Source organism: Mycteria americana, chromosome 1 (genome assembly GCF_035582795.1).
Source record: "Mycteria americana isolate JAX WOST 10 ecotype Jacksonville Zoo and Gardens chromosome 1, USCA_MyAme_1.0, whole genome shotgun sequence".
NCBI classification, from domain to species: Eukaryota; Metazoa; Chordata; class Aves; order Ciconiiformes; family Ciconiidae; genus Mycteria; species Mycteria americana.
The window spans coordinates 89,801,812-89,819,427 of NC_134365.1; the positions used below are offsets into that span (position 1 = coordinate 89,801,812).

Genomic DNA, 17,616 nt, shown 5'->3' on the forward strand with positions numbered 1-17,616 from the left:
TGTTAGTTGATCTCAGTGGCTTTTTTACATGTTTCTGAACTGATGATGTTAAATCCTATGGCATTATTCAGAAGATTGAAAATTCTGCCTTTAAAAAAAAAATATCATGAGATGTACAGATGCAAAGTGGCATTGGATAAACACACCTTATTTCTGTAACCTGCCTTATAGAATAGTGAGGTAAACATCTGCATCAAATGGCAATGAAGAAATTAAGTCATATTAGAGTTCAGGGCTCAGGCTCAAATTGAGAATTTTTATTCTCTTTAATAGCACCCTCTTCTGTTTTTCTCTTACAAACCAGATGGTTTGCGCCGAGGAAAAAAATACATTTGTTTCCTGTTGGGAATCTTTGGACTTATGTTTGTTTTGATTTGGGAATTATTTAGGTTGTGGGAATGCTATTCCTGAATTTAAACTTGTTTCCTTTCTTTTGGAATTAAGAACAGAGGGTGTAATAAGGAAATGAAATTAAGGCTATGCAGTCTATTTTGGACTGTGTTAAAATATTAAGTAAATGGGCATTACAACTAAATAAGGATTGGCATACTGAGCTCTCACTAAATACGGTAAGGACAACAACATGGACACGCGTACAAAGTGGGAGGCAGATGCAAGTACGCTTTACTGTTATCGGAAGCTAGCAAAGGTATGAGGCAGCTGTAATTCAGAAGCAGTTCAGCTATGTGAGTGCAGCACTGTGCTTGTGCCTGATACACTTTGTCTTCTATCGGAGATTGTTCACTCAAGTTTTGCACCATTCTGATGAAGTTTTATGGCTACCAAACTGAAATTAGCTCCTCTTCAGCTGTCTTAAAGAAAATTTAGAATGTGGTTTGGACCAAAATGTGTGACCAAGTTTTTGATTACCTAAAGATGGAAAAGCTTATGTGACATGATGGCTGTTAGAGGTGTGTTTTTTCTGATGCTTTTCCTACTGCCTAGTTGACAAAGTGGTTTAGCTTACAATTATCTGTAAGAAATTGTACCTTTACTGTCTTGGAAGATCAGTACTTAGCTTGCTTCATAGGTAAGATTTCTGCAGTCAGGTCACACAACTATATTCAAGTCCAGATAACATCTTGCTCTCTTATTTACTGTCAGATATTAATCTTGCTTTGCTTGCTGCTGGGTTTAACTGACTGCTGCCTGTATTAAGGTTCTGCATACTTCTGAGCCATCATTCACAGGTACTCTTCACTTAAATATTCCACTTAATTTCTTAAAATGGAGTTGCTCCAGATCTGTATTTTTGGTTAGTTTTCGTTGACTGCTTCATGTGTGTAGCTGATTGCCATCACCATTCACTTCTCACCTGTTATTCTTGCCTCCCTTCTGATACGCTTCTGTCCCCTCCTTTTTACTCAATTTAATGCCATCTCCTCTCCCTTGTTCCTTTCCTACTCTGAAGCTTATCCTAATCTTTCTCTCCTGACATTGTGGCCTTTCAGTTATCATTAGGTCTTAACCTTCCACTAACTCAGATCATAGTTCCAGCATTAATCTTAATTATGGTCTGCACACAGTCCACTCTTTCCTCCTCCTATCTACAGGAATTCAGTTTTGTGTTTGTGCTTACAAACAAAATAAGGAGGAAGGAAAAAAAGGGATGATACAATTGAAAGAAATGTAGAAAATTGAAAGTCTGGTATTAATATGCTAAGCCCTTTTCAAATTTAGTTTTGAGCACATTCAGGCTTTGTACTAGAGGGACTGCATTCAACTCTTGCTTGTATGAATTTTGAATTAAGCTGAAGGGCTGTGTAGAATTTAGTTGGAGAGCAAAGTGAAGCAATCAAGTGAAGAGCAGAGAAGAGGAAGGCTTACTGTAGTATAAATTCTTAGACAAAGTTTTTAAATTTGGGTCTTAAGGACATAGCAGTTAAGCAGCAGTTTGATTAATCAATAACATCTACCTGCAGGTCCACGTTTAGATTCAAAGAACAAAGACTAGCATACACTAAAATGCTTCACTTCCATTACTTCCTCATTTATAAAATTAAGGAAAGCATTACAATTGATTATTTAGTGTTATTTATATGCTAAAGTACTTTATTGTCTGGTACAAAAGATTAGGAACTCCTCATGTTGTCTTTTATCAGCAATTTAACAGAACTAAGCAATCAACATGCTTAGTTTTTTGTTCTGCTTTTTTAATTAATCTAAAATGTTAACGGCAATTGGTTTTTTCATGGATACTTAAAGGCTTATTCATTGCATTTTACGGCTGAGCTGAAATCCTACATTGCAGTTTTGTATGAAATGTATGGTTTCATTGACTAATTTTGAGGCACTTGTTTTCAACAGTGGAATTAAACTCTGTTGTTCAAAAGTTTAATTAATTTTCTTAAATGCTATCTTGTTCCTTGTAAGTCATTAAGATATCTTACAAGTGGTATGCTTCAGTAGTGGCAGCTTTATTGCCAGGGCCTCATTAGAGATACAGAAAACTGGGTTGATAATTGTTTGCTTTTAATTTTCATGTTATTTATTTTTCTACCATGTCTGTAATTTTCTATCACATTAAGAAATCCTGTTGCTACAGTCTAAAAACTTGAATTATTTGACTCTCTTTGAGTAGAGATTGCTATACTTTCCCTAGATCAGTACAGTCTTGTCCAGTCTGCATTTTTCAGCCATTCTGAAGCTGGCCAGGCAAGAATATCAATAACAAGAATTTTTTTAAGATGGTAATAACTCTGTATTTAATGTCAGTCTGAGTTTATCAAGGAAGCATTTTCACTGTGTTGTCAGGGATTAAAACACCTGCCTATGTGAAAAATAACTTTATCTCTTGGGTTCAAAGTGTGCCAGGGTATACTTCCTCGAGGAGGCTTTACACCTCCTCTTTTGTTTCTGGAATCACTGCAATGGAATAGGGAGGTTCTGCTCTATGCTTGGGCACACCCCAATTGTTGGACTGCTTTGAAGTTCATGTCACCTGCTAGCGTGGAAAATTAATTTAGGAATTAAGTTAAATTATTCCTTGAGACTTCAGTCCTCTTAGATTCCTTTTGCAAGTTGATCCTCCCCCCCGCCCCCAAATTAAACACACCAGTAATCAAAGGCATTCTGCACCAGTAGGAGTAGGTTCTGCTTCCAGTAAATAATGTCTATCCAGGGCCCTGAAAAAAAACAGAATTGGATATGAGTGACTGAGACCAATACTATTTCTGGCACATGAGGTCTGTTTGTATCTTATGGTTCTGTCCATCAGTATTATCATCCCATTGGCTATGCTGTTTTGAAAGTGAAAACCATTTCCTTACATCCAGATCCCAAGTCTCTACGCATAACTAACTATAGATTCCAGCTTTCTAATGCTTATGAAGAGAAGTTGGCTTTCAGGACTATAAAATAACTTATTTCCATAGCAGGGATGTCTTGACACAGAGATTCTTGCTATTTGTATGATATAGAGGCAGCTATCTTCAGTAACAGCCCAAATGCTTTTACTATATCCAACTGCTTGTTTTCCCTCAAGCAATCTTGCCAATTCCCTTAGCTTTCTTCAAAACATAGCTGGTGGTGGTATCTGCAGGCTGTCCTCGTAAACAAGAATAAGAGTCTCTATTAGATGCCTGTGTGATTTTTGTCACTGGTTTAGGAAATATTAAAACCCTACCTTGATTCTAAATGAACTGATGAGCATCCCACTTTTGGATCTTTTATCTGCTATCTTCTCTGCTTAATAATAAAATATTTCCTTTTCAGTCACTGCATAAGGTAGAAGGGTAGGAATGGTTACATGAACCTATTAGGCCTATTGTTTATGACTCTCCTTGGAGGCAGTGGCCTCATGGTAATTTTTGCACTTAGGCTGGTTTCCTTGACTTTGTAGCAGCCCTACTCTGACCTATTGTGCATTTTGGGAATGAGAGATCCATTTGAATAGGCTGTATTTCCTTCAGGTTTCTTACTCCTCTGACTGGTCTCTGGATAGATGCCAAGTGTGTTGTAAGACAGTAACACGCTTGTAACACAAGAGTTGTGTTAGAACACTTGTAACTGTGGTCTAACATGAGCACGGACAGACAGAGGGTGAAAGGGAAAAGAAGGAAAATTCTCTCCCCAGCAAGGCAGGGGAGAGAATAGGAAGAGCAAAAGCAAGAAAACCCATGGGTTGAGATAAAGGTAGTTTAATAAGTGAAGGAAGGGGGTGAGGGGGGGGAAGTAATGCAAAGACAATCACTTGCCACCTACCACAAGCAGACTGAAGCCCAGCTGGTCCCTGATGAATGGCTACCTGCCAGACTAACCCCCACACTCAGCTTTTATCAGGGAGTGTGATGTTATATGGTGTGGAGTATCCTTTTGGTCAGTTTGGGTCAGCTGTCATGGCTGTGTCCCCTCCCAGCCTCTTGCCCACCCCAGCTTATTTACTGGAGGGGGGGCAGAGGGGAAAAAAAGAGAAAGCCTTGATGCTGTGCAAGCACTGCTCAGCAATAGCCAAAACTCTGGTGTGTTATCAACACTGTTTTGGTCACAAATCCAAAACACAGCACCATACAGGCTGCTGTGAAGAAAATTTACTCCATCCCAGCGAGGCCCAGTACACCTGCTCAGCCCTCAACTCAGACTAATGAAAGCCCCCATGGAAGTCTTTTTTTGGAAGAAATAATGAGATTTGTGTGTGGTGTATGCCTGTTGAAGAAAGGAGTAGGTATGGGTGACGTGTCAAATAATCAAAGTTTCTGTGAAGAACCTATTTGTTGATTACTTTTCAACTCTGAGTGCATGACTTCAGTTTGCTGTTGTAGAGTTTTAATTTGTCATCTTGTTCCTTATTTAGATAACATATTTATGTCTCAAATTTTCATAGTCTTCTCTGATAGTAATTCGTCTATGTTAGTTCGCATATTTTCTCTAGTACCTCACTGCTCATAGTTTCTTCTGCTTCCACATAATAAATACACTAAGCAACCCTGTAGCTGGTATCAGACTTTCTAGATTTCTATGCTTATCCTTATGATATAATGAAAATGGGCTATTTATTTTCTTCATATTCCTTTTGTCATGGAATGCATGGCAATGATCTGTCTCCTTGTACTTTGATAGTCTCTTGTGAGACTATAAAATGGTATAAATAGTTCTTCATCTAGTGCTTTGGCATACTGAAAGAATTTTAGATAGACTATTTTTCTTTTAATGGCCCTGCTGTTTACACTTAGTCATGTGATTTGCTAGGTATTTCAGACTGTAGATTTATGTGCTATTAAGTGAAGGAATTATTTGTCTAATCCCAGGAAACTGAAGTCTACCTAAATATAAATCTGATTTACTACTTTGCAGTCCTTTGGAATAATACTCCTGCTTAATGAGAGTGTGCACAATTTTGTTAATAGTTCAGCTATTTCACTGCTAAATTCCTTCCATTAGCCCATGATGGATGTTCTGTTTTATTTAGAGGAATGAGGATTGCATTCATTAGCCAAACGTCATTAAATTTGGAGCTCAATCAACTAGAACTATAATTATATGGAGAGGAAACTTCCTAATCTGACATTTGTAAAACTGAGCACTTCTGGAATCAGTTATCTTATGCAACATGACCAACTGAGCCTTTGTATTAAACAGAGGCAGACCCTGGGAGGAGTGCCTTCAGCTAGGAGAATTGTTATTTTCTATTATAATTTAATTGTTTTATAGCCTTTTTCACCACAGTGAGACATCTGCTCTCTCTATATCCAGAGCAATAATAGATCAGACTGGTTGAGGTGGTAGTAAGCAGTGTATGCTCCTCTAAACTATTATCTCATTGTTTAGAGTTACTTTATTACTTTTCAAATTACACCTTCTGCAGTTTAAGTCCAGGAAGACTATCCTCTTGTCCTTTAAGGCAAAATTTATGGATCTTAGCATGGCTATGAAAGGCAAAAACCATACTCTCTTATGAATGGAAAATGATTTATCTTTGTGACTTTAGACTGAATGGTTTGTAACAGCATCAGGAGGGGGAACTACAGCTGCCTATCCATTATAGTCTGTTTTCCCTATAGCACCATGTGGAACTTCAATACAGGCCAGTGATCTTTGAACACTTGCTGTTTCTTCCTGCTTTAGATTTCAGCTGCTGCCTTGCCAGTAGTGCAGTGCATTTTAAGATGGAGGAAGACAGCTATGACAACATCATTGCCTGTTCTGGTTAGGTTGTGAACCTCAGCAGATACAGAAAAATTCAGTGGAAACTTGTTTAAGAACAAATTAAGAATTACGTCCTCTCCACATAGTCCTCCAAGAAAGAAGTGGAGAGCAATTTATTAATTTTACTCTCTAACCCAACCTAGTGTAGCCCACAAATGGGTTTAAGTTGTACCTGTCTTGCAACATGGGGCAGCCAAGGTGTTACGTTAAGTCTCTTGTCCTCTGTGGTGCCTTATGTCCAGCTCTGCCCTCTATTCTTGTAGGCACAAGACTTCTGGGTATGAACTCTGCATTTTGGACTCTTCCCCCTCAATGGCCAGGAGGAGGGAATTAGCTTGCTTTGTGCTGCCTGATTGACACTAAAGGAAGAAGACTGGGTAGACAATGTGTTGCAAAATACTGACTTGTCATCTCTTGACCTTTTGGAAATGGTTTAAAAAACAAAGATTGTTCTTCTGAGTCTTTGTCAAGGAAGAAGTGCTGGTGTGCAGTTAGGATTAGTTACCATATATTTAAGAAGAAAAAGGAAAGATAAACCAAATTTGGTTGAAATAGCCCACTTATTTGTTTTTCTTGTTTCTCATTCATAATTTATTATGGGTTGGGATATAAATGCTATCCTTAGGAGGCCATGGTAAGAAATAGTTGAGCCTCTCACGTGGAGTCTAGAAGCTATAACCATACTGATCTGCATCTCAGAAACAGGCACCCATCACTGCTCAGGGAAGAGGCATGTATGAGCAGAAGGGTCTTTGCTCAGTAATGATTTGTTGGACGTTTGCAGGTCTAGGAAAGATGGACATAAAAGATGAGAGAGAGGGGCAAAAAGGCAGCAGGAGAGAGAGCTTGAACAAACTATTGGAGTGTGGCCCAGACAAAAGGTTAGAGTATGAACTTATACCTTTAATTGAGTCTTGGGGCAAAAAATGTTGAGGAAGTCTGCTTTGCTCTATCGGACTGCATTTATTTCTGTGGCTGCAAACAACGCTGGAGGATCTTGTGTGAAACAGATTGTCAGTCAGTCCCTATTGGGGACTACTGGTTTATGTGAGATTTCTGTATATGGGGTTGCGGGCTCACTTTTAACACTGTGAGGAAGAAAGCAAATTTCTTGTCTGTATTTGAAGTCATATTGTTCAGTCACTATGGGATGCATTAGGAAACCATGGATGTTTTTGCTCAATTCTGGAGAGCGCTCTGTTCCAGCATTTATAACCTTTTTGCTCGCAGTCTCTGTCTGGATGTATCTATTGGATTTGCGAGATGGCAAAAATAATCATGGGCTTTTGCATTTACATAGCCGTTCTTTCATGGTTCTGTGCAGAGAACTCCATGAAAAAGGTTGTTTAAATTTGTGTTTTTGAAGGTATTTTCTGGAATGCTGGAAAGCAGATATTCTTGTGCCCAACATAGTGCTGTCTCCCCTTGTGGGAACTTGAATGTACTTCTGAGATCTGGAAAACTGTGGGTGATTGTACAGTGGTGTCTGAACTCTTTTTCTGGGGTGGGGACACACAATGACACACCAGTCCATCCCCATACAATGTATTCTCCTTACCCCATGCTAATTATAGAATATTAGAGCTTACTGATGTGGTTATTTCTGTGTCTAAGTTAAAAGGTTTTTATTTTTTTAAACTATGACAAGAGGAGCTTTCAGGATTTCCCAAGGCTATGTATCCCTATTCATTTAAACACCTTGTGTAATTGAAATTATCAATGTGGTTTAACTAAAGGAACAGAGTGCCATAGCATTGTAACACATTCTACCTTTACGTCAGAAATACCTTGTCAGCTAATACTGAAGTTAATCCTTGTATCATGGTCTGATTTGCATATTTTTGAAGTGGTAAATTAGATTACTGTCACCTTATGAAAAGGTACGAAGTTAACTGCATGCTGTAGCTCTGCTCAAAGCGACCTTCACTTCAGTACAAGCAGTGGAATTTCACCTGGCTGAAGGTGTTAAACTTTACAGTACTTATGCACCATGGTGAATTCATTTCCTGAGAGTTATAGGTATGCCTGGTGGCCAATTTGTCAAAGGATATGTCTTTTTAATTAATCTTGCAAAAGGTAGTGTATCCCGATCTGTACTTCAATATCTTAACAAACAACACCAACTTAAGGCTTTCCGTACCTAGTTTAAGTTAATTAAAGCAGATGCATGGCTATTTTTTAAGAAATTAGTTGGTGATTACTTTGTCAGAGACTGTTATATTTAATTTTTATTATTCAGGGAAAGAAATCTCTGAAAATGGAATTAAGCTTGCATATAAATGAGTCATTTAGGTGTGTAAAATAAGTACAATGAGGGTAATGCCTTCATTCAGTTATTGTTATGCTTGAGGGAAAAAAAATATCTCTAAACATATAAAAATCAGAAATGAATGAATAGAAACAACCAAGTAGGAACACTGCGCTGTAGAAATTCCATTATGGATGAAAAGCACATTAAAAAAATAAAATTGGCTTAACTTGTTAGGAGACTGCTGTCATTAAATTGCTAATCATATCGTTATTGTACTGTTTTATAGAATACTGACATGAACAGTGAAATTGGGCTACTTCCTTAGAGTGTAGGAAGCTTTATACACTCCATGAAAATAAACAAACCCATGGTAATTCTTGCTTTCCTCTAGAAACAAAGACCTATGCCTTCTAAGGGCAACAGCTTAGGTTGGGATGGCCTAAGGAGGTCAAGGCTAAACATGGTCAGTGGCTCACCACCTCTTCATCCTGTCTCCCTTGTACAAACCGATGAGTCACTCATCAATCAACTCTAAATTGCTGCTGTTTCAAGTGAATGGCGTTTTAGGGTAAAGCACCATTGTTTTTTATTTGGCTTTAAATGCTCCACTTTAAATGGTGACAATTCAGGAATCCATTAGCACCTCATAGTGTGGGTACCTGCAGGCAGTGATGTGAACATCTTGGGTCTACAGCTTTATCAGTCAAGCCAAGCCAGGGCATCCCTGCTCATCAGTCCATGCTTTCAGTGACTAGGTAGCTTCCATAATTGCAAAACTTTGAACGTTTCAGCAGTAAATATTGGGAAATGTAAGGCATTACTGCAAATACAGATTGCTTTATCTTGCATATGCTTTTTTTAACACTTCTGTCCTAGAATTCCTAATAGCTTTTTGAAGCTGAATGTCTTTCTGTCCTTTTTTTTTTTGTGTCAAAGTACAGTTGCTCATGTTCAGGTTAGGAAAGCAGATGAGAAGGAGTTTTTTTTTTCTATCTTTAGTTGTCTTTTCTCCCCAGAAGCCAAACTGTGCCAGGAGACTGATGCTTTGAAAGAAATGTGCTCCTCTTACATAGCTGCTCATTCCTTGCTCATATTGATTATTCTTTGTGCTGTCATCTTTGTAGTAACTTTGCTTTGCTACTGCTTGGGTTATTTTCTCATGCTTGTGATGTTTAAGAAAAGTAATGAAAAAAATCACTTGTAATAGAAATCTTTCTTTTTGCGTGTAGGAAACTCACAAATGGGTGCTACCATAGTAGATGCATTGGATACTCTTTATATCATGGGGCTTCATGATGAATTCAGAGAAGGACAAGAGTGGATTGACAAAAATCTTGATTTCAGTGTGGTGAGTAGAGCTTGCCTTAATATTTCTCTAGTTCTTTTCACAGTGCTCCTCTTGGGGGGAGACAAGAAGAGGTCTTTCAGCTGGAACTTAAAAAAATTATGATTCAAAGTATCAGAAGTTCAGATTAAGCGTTAGTGAAGTTCTCTGTGTTTGTAGCTTTATTTTCGAAAAAAGAACAAAACCACCCCAACCCTATCGCACTTTAATGTAAAAAGTGCTGTTTCAAGTTAAAATGGAGCTCTGAATTTGAGATTGCACATTGGTAATTCAGGTTAAGAAAGCACATAACAGGAATTCTCTAATTATTATTCTACTGTATCCTGTAAACCCAGAAGATTTGATGTTACGCTTAAACATAAGAGAAAAGATGCTGAATTGTGGAAATGTACAGTCCTTGCTTTCTTTCCCACCATCTCCAAACAATTTTAATTGCACTTTGTGGTGATAATATGATTAGAGAGCAGGAGAAAAACTGATTTAATATTTAAAAATCAGTTGAAGCTGTAACTAGAATTATTAGTTGGTGTCGTGAAGATGTGCGCAGGAATTTCAGTATGGATCTAGATAGCGAAACGGTACAAACCCTTGCATGCATATTAGTTTAGGGTACATACTTGCCTCTGCCTTGACGATTTTTTTTTTCTTCTTTATTAGGGAGTTGTTTAATTATTTACTTTTTTTTTTCTTGCTCTAGAATTCTGAAGTGTCTGTTTTTGAGGTCAATATTCGCTTCATTGGTGGTCTTCTAGCAGCATACTACCTTTCAGGACAAGAGGTAAGGAGACTGGAAGAATAAGGTGTCTTGTTCTTAAAGAAATTTAACGTATTCTAGCAAATGTTGCATATGAAGAATTTTCTAGACTCTTGGTTTCTTCGTAGTTTGCAAACTAATTTTAAAGCAGTAAGTTGTCTAAGGCAACCAAATTCTTAGAGTATGGAATCTTTACAGCTTGTTTCTGTGCAGGTCTTGGCCAATTTAAGACCCTTTGTTAGAGCTGTGAAATGCTGCTTTTATCAAGATGTTTTCAAAAGATATCCACTCAAGTAAACATCAGCCTGAAATGTGAAGTCACTAGCTTGTCATGCCAACAATAACTTGTTTTGATATTCTGTAACTCCATGAAGGTAGAAATAATAGTTTTGTCACTTGTCCTGCAAGGCTGTAGGTTTGCTTCACAAAAGCGCTACACAAACTTACCATTTTCTCAGTGACAAACTGAGAAATATCAAGCTAATTTCATCCCACTTTTGAAACTTCTATTAAAAAAGATCAGAGATTTATATTTCTGAGCACTTATGCAAAGACATGCTTAGATTGAAAGGATGCATATACCCAAAGACTTGCAACCGTGGACTTCTTTGGTCTAGCAGTAACATTGCTGCGACCTCTTAGTTCACATGTTTTAACAAGGCTGGAGCCTGACCCAACCTACAGAATAAGTCATAGCTCTTCTCATGTCTTACCAGCTACCTGTCTTTTGATCTATTGCCCATGTCTTTGATTTGTTTGGTTTTATCCTTTATTTTTCATGGCCATTCTGTAGCCCACTACCTAAAACATTAGGCTTCCAGCCGTATTTCATGGCTTAAGGTTTTATACACTTTCAGGTGTTCATATGTATCTTCCCCCTTTGTTTAGGGGAGCACTGCTTACGTATCAACAAGTTCTCAGGGATTTTAAGCCCACAGCCCTAAAAATAATCAGGAGAAAACCCCGTATTTGTTGGCTCTTTAGGTCTTTGGCATCATCGTGGTATCTGTGAATTTTCTCTTGTAGGAGTGTGTTCTCTTTGGAAGAAGAGGTTAGTGCCAAAGTAAAAATCCAGTGTATATCTTGAAAGAAATTGCTAGTTTTTCATCACTGCTTCACCTTCTTCACTGTCCACACTATCCAAGCCCCCTGTCTGCAGAGGGATCAGCTGCAAGCAGTCCTTTCTGCTACACTGATTCATGTGGTCTGTCATAGGAGGCCCAAAGGAAAGGAGAGGCACATAATTTTTCCCCTCTTTCCTTTGTAGCAACTGAAGAGATGACCTTATGTTCATGGCAGTGAGCTGTTCTCTGCCTCCAGAATCTGTCAGGCTTAGGTCTTCCATCAGTTTCCTCACAGCTCAGTAAGGATTTTACCCTCAGGCAGTGATCCTATTCCCCAGTGTTACAAGTCAGCCTTTTAAATTGATTGCTGTGGCACCTCTTCAGGAAGACAGCCTTTGTAGCAGCGATCACTTGTGTTAGAGTAGTGGTGAAATTCAAGCCCTGTTGGTTTCTACTTCTGTCCTAACAAAAGAAGGCATAAAAATCACTGAATGATCAACCCAAATATTAACTTGAGGCAGCTTCTGAATTTCATCTAGGTCAGCGTTATTAACCTACCAGTTTTCTTTTCAAGGCCCCCGGAACAGAAGCTCTCTTTTGCTGTCAGACATAAGCAAGGAAAAATGCTTGCATTTTTTATTTCTGTAGCAAAGAGATTTCATGGAGAGCAGTCTGAGCTGCATGTGCTTTTCAACTTGTGCCAAGGAGCAGCTGAAGTAGCTAAGCTGGAACTGTTAGGAGTAGTCATGGTAGTTCCTACTGTAGTGCAAGTGACCTGAGCAGTGTGTTGAAGGATGCTTTCTTTCCAGAAATCTGTATTTCTGTTGCTTGGAGCTCGGATCACATTAAGTACTGTGTGATCACTGAAGCCTTCAAGCATTGAGTAGAGCAGTCTCACATCATCTTCTCAGCTAGGAACATTGATCTGGATAACTGTCTGGATAAGTCTGGATAACTTACTTAAACTGGAGCATGCTCCTTGGAGTCATCTACTGTGAATACGAGAAACCTCAGAAAGAGCAAAGATCATGCATCGGTAGCTGGATTGTTTGTATACATCAATACCACACCTGTACACAAGCCCCTTAACAAGAAGTTTTTTGCCCCACTGTGTAGATGGGTGCAGCCAAACACTGCCAAAACACATGCTTTTATCTGCTTTTGTAAAGCTGAATATTCCTTTTCCTTTCAGTTGCTTCTAACTGCTTGGTAGAGTCAGAACAAGCTCCTTTGCTTAAAGAGTTTTCATCAACACATTTTATTTCTTTCCTTCTTAGAAAACTTTTACTCTGTCTTTCCTAAATTGTGGCCACTGGGCTCTTTTGTTTTTAAAAATATTTTTATGACATCAGTCTCTCCAATGGACTTCAAATGCTTCATGACTTGTGGTAGAAGATTATTCCTGTGAAGTGTTCATATATATTATCTTTATTTTCCAAAAGAAGAACTCCTAAAAAAAGTGTTCAGACTGCGTTTCTTTTAAAATAGTGTGACAGATAGGATTGCTTCTGGTACCTGAGAGACTACTTCATTTGCCAAGTTGGATGGTTTCTTGGAAGTTTGTCAGTGTGGATAAGACAAGCAAGGAAACTTGAGGCTTTTCAGTAATTGAGCCCAGGAGAGAGACACCTGCCTCTGAGAACTCCTTGGAGTTGGAAACAGGTTTGTTTGAGATGTGATTTCCAATCTGGTCTTCTCTCCTGTTCTCAAGAAGGGAAGGTATTCCTTAGCTTAGGATTGGGGCATGCTTAATTTCTTTTTTTTTACTGCATTCATGCGAGGAGACACACTTAGCCACTGCTAAGACAGGCGAGCCTGATACCAAGTGTTTGGATGTTTTGCCTGATCAGGTTATGAACATGCACATGGGCTTATGCCTCTAAGGGATTCTCTGTCTACTGGTAGGTATCCTTCCTTTGTTCATCGAGCTATCATTTACTTGCTCATATTCCCTTCCCACACCTTCTCGATATTCCAATCCCCATCTCCCTTCCTCCAAGCCTCTACTTCTGTAAGACTGTTGCTAGGTACTGGTTTAGAACGTTTTCATACTAATTTCCATACTTTTGTATGCCTTGTTTGATGTATTGAAAAATAGGTCCAATACAATAAACAGGCTGCTTGGAATTAATTCTGGTTTTCCCCTTTTAATTTATATAAATTCTGCTTAGGTCCACAACAAGAGTTACTGCTGTTTGGTGACAGTTGTGAAAGCTGTTCTTATTTTGACTCCTGTCACTTAGTGCTGTTAAAGATGCTATAGTGACAACCATAAAAGAAAGTGTCCAAGACTCAGCATCAGCTGTAGAAGTTCAATCATTTTTAAGTGCCCACATTTGGAGAATTTGATAGTCAGCATGGTTTATCTATATCCTTTTGCCCTTTGTATGGAGAGGGTATTTGTGCTTGATAGGATTTTATCTGATTATAAGTCATAATGGTAGATATTGATAATGGTTTTTAAGTACAGCTGGCTATTAATTTAGATAAAATTGTCCTGTTTAATGCTCTTATTAGAAACATGTTAGTTGTAAAAAATTATTTAGCATGGCTAGTGGCATGACTCTGTGGTCTCTATGCTATATTTTAGCTGTCATGTTACTGGTATTACTCAAAGGAGCATCAACTGTGGTCATGGTTTTAATGATGCTGGTTACAGTTGATGGTAAAATTTTAAATCTTTCATATTAAGATTGTGGGTATTGCTGTTCCTTCTTTCAGTAAGGGTTCCCCCTTACTGCAGTGGATGGGGGAATAATGAAATATATCACCCTTACAACCAAAAAGACCCTGCTGTTTTTAGCAACTGACAACTTGGCTTAAAATGCTGTAGGCTTGTCCTGTCCAGTGAGTCACAGGCCTTTCTTTGTGAAACGTGACACTTGTGAATTTTTTAACAGCTCAACCTTTTACATGTGGGAATTTCTGCTTGATTTCCTTGAGTGAAGAGCATGTAAAGCTAAAGTTTGAGGAGGATGTGTTTTCATGTCCCTCTGGCCAAATGTCTTGGTTGTCTTGCCTCACTGTACCTTTCTGTTGATGTAGAGAGACAAAATTGTTTCTCTGTCTAACAGGCAGTTCTCCTGATTTGGGGAAAATCACCATCTTTCTCCATTTTTCTGTGTCAGAATGCCTTTTGAATAGAAGAAAATCAAGATATGCCTGTGAAACTGAACATAGTGGAAAATCTGCCTGTGCATTTTGTTTCAGTCTTCTCAAGTTGAAACAACACTGAGGTTTTTCTGGTGGCAGGGGTAGTAGATCTGCAATCTGGGAGGCCCTTGTTTAAATCCTCTGCACACTAAGTTTTTCCTGGCTGATTGTGGACAGGCCATCTGGTGTCTGACTAGGAGTATATCATCAGATCTAAGAGTATGCCTTCTTTGTCTCAGCTCCTATGTAGGAATGAGGTCCCAATCTGTCATCACTTTTGAGATTCTTCGGGGGTTTTTTGAAGCTTTGAGTCTGTGACTTTTCTCCAAAGTACATTATTGAAATATATAATGAATATATGCTAAAATAGTGGAATATAGAACCATAGAATGGTTTGGGTTGGAAGGGACCTTTAAAGATCATCTAGTTCAACCCCCCTGCCATGGGCAGGGACATCTTTCACTATATCAGGTTGCTCAAAGCCCTCTCTGACCTGACTTTGAACACTTCTGCAGATGGGGCATCCACAACTTCTCTGGGCAACCTGCTCCAGTGTCTCACCACCCTCATAGTAAAAAATTTCTTCCTTATATCCAGTCTAAACCTACCTTCTTTCAGTTTTAAAACCATTGCCCCTTCTCCTGTCACTACAGGCTGTGGTAAAAAGTCTCTCTCCATCTTTCTTGTAAAGCCCCCTTTATATATTGCAAGGCCACTGTAAGGTTTCCTCAGAGCCTTCTCTTCTTCAGGCTGAACAATCCCACCTCTCTCAGCCTTTCTTCATAGGAGAGGTGTTCCAGCCCTCTGTTTTTGTGGCCCTCCTCTGGACTCACTGTAACAGATCCATGCCTTTCTTCTACTGGGGTCCCCAGAGCTCGATACAGTACTGGGGACCCCGGTACAAGTGGGGTATACTGTATACTGGAATTTTTTTGAAATTATACTGTCAAACCAAAGAAAGAGAGAGACTTGATAAAAAGCAGAAGAAAAAAGTGTGAGATTTCCTGGGGGTGCTGTATTTCCAGGCAGGCTCTCTTGTATTTTGCTGTATGCCGGAGGTTTCTTCCCAGTTTCCACTGAGCAACCCATACAAAGTGTTTACTTCACTTGTTATTATTCCTTATTAAGCTGTACATTAATAGGCATAATCTAAGTACCTAAATCTCTAAATAGGACGTGCAAAATTCATTGTGCCTATACTCAATCAAGGGCTACTAACTAAATATTTTTGGAGGTACAGGGTTTAGGAGAGTTGCGTAGTAGAAGGTGGCTGGGAGCCATACTGTGAGAACTGGGCACTCCTTTCCTCCACCCCAGGTTATGACAGAATGGATAAAATTTTTACATGTTGCATTTTGATCAAAAAGGAAGCATGATCTTGTAGTTAAGGTGTATGAACTACATACAAGTGTTTTCCACCTTCTGATTTCACAGGCACCACTATGCTTCCTCTTTTCCGTCTGTCAAATGGAGTTAACAGGCCAAATTAACATACTGGCAGTAAAATATATAATTGACTTATCTAAATTGAGCCAGACTGTTTCTCAGTAATCTCTGCAACAATCCTTTAACTTCTATAGCCACTAGACATGGTCTTCGTTATGCGGGGGGGGGGCTGTGTTATAGTTGATAATAGAAATAAGTAGAAATGTTCTGTATGCTTACTTGGGAGTAAACATTGAGTATGGCAGTTTAGGATGAAAACCAGCCTTACATGAATTAAAAACAAACAAACAAAACCCAAACCCAAAACAAAAAAAACAATTTTGTTTTTTGTGGCTGCATTAAGCAATTTGTTTCTCCCGTGTATCATCCTGGCACAAATATAATTTTTGTCTTTAGTTATGAATCCATGTTTTTTATAGTTTTCATTGATGCCTATCAAGGCATTATTTAGCATTTTCCCTAGAACAGTGAGTTCCTTTGTGTTAATTCCCTAGACTTACTGTATAAGAATGTTTTGTTCTTTATGGATATCTTTAACTTCTTATCCAACACTAATAAAATAAAATATCTTGATATCACTCTATTGTATGTAATAGCATCAGGATAGAAATGCTTAGTGAAAGAGTGTCAGGTATACATAGCGATCAGAACAAGATAAAGCACTTGCAATAGCATCCTTTTTTTGTGAAATGCAAGTTACACTTTTATTATTACATTGAAGCTGTCTGTTCATGCAGTCTTTTAAAGTCTCTTTCCAGGGAGGTTCCTCTGTTACCTGGAAATCAGCCATATTGTATAGCTGGTTTCTCAGGATGTGGCTCTGGAATTCTTTCATCTCCCATGGTGTCTATCCAGTTCTCTGATATAAGGTTTTGTTCAAGATCAGTCATGTTTGGTGGTTGCTTTTTCTCTGGGTAACATGAGGTTTTCTCTTCACTATGTTTGTTGGTATTGGTAAATTATTTTTTTTTTCAACACAAATTATCTAATTGGTCTTTATTGGGTATGTGATTGATTATATGTTCTTCCACTTCTGTCAGCCACATTTGTGGATCTGGGTCTTCTTGGGCATCAGGGTAGCTGATACTGATTTCTGAGGGAAGACAGGAGGGCTGCTTTGTAAAATCACTGCCTGTCCAAAACGTTCTCAACTCCTGGTGCAAAAAAGCAACAATCAGGCAAGCAGTAAGAATGAATGGCACCAAGTGGAAAAGAGCTGGCTGATCTTTCTGGGTCAATGCTGAAACAACAAAGCTTGCCAACAGACCACAGCTATAAGCTGCAGTAGAATTTACAAAATAGATCTGTGATGACTGTGTCTGAATTGTCAAATCTGTGAGAGCAGGCTACCAGGAGATCAGGAATTACAATGGCCTCAAGGCCTAGGACAGTAAAAGGTCTGTCAGAACCTGATGGAGGGTGCCACCCTGGAATCTTCAGCAGAAATGGGATTTTCTCA

General features: G+C 38.7%; 1 protein-coding gene across 8 annotated transcripts in view; it reads left to right on the forward strand.

Moving 5' to 3' along the window:
- MAN1A2 (mannosidase alpha class 1A member 2) overlaps positions 1–17,616 on the forward strand; it is a 158,481-nt gene that overhangs the window by 55,824 nt on the left and 85,041 nt on the right. For all 8 annotated transcript variants that reach the window (XR_012777073.1, XR_012777076.1, XM_075511580.1 and 5 more), the window contains exons 4-5: positions 9,625–9,743; positions 10,438–10,518. Coding sequence is in view for 6 of the 8 variants with exons in the window: in XM_075511580.1 (XP_075367695.1) it covers positions 9,625–9,743; positions 10,438–10,518 (200 nt within the window). In the remaining 2 variants the exon portion in view is untranslated. The remainder of the gene's footprint in view (positions 1–9,624; positions 9,744–10,437; positions 10,519–17,616) is intronic.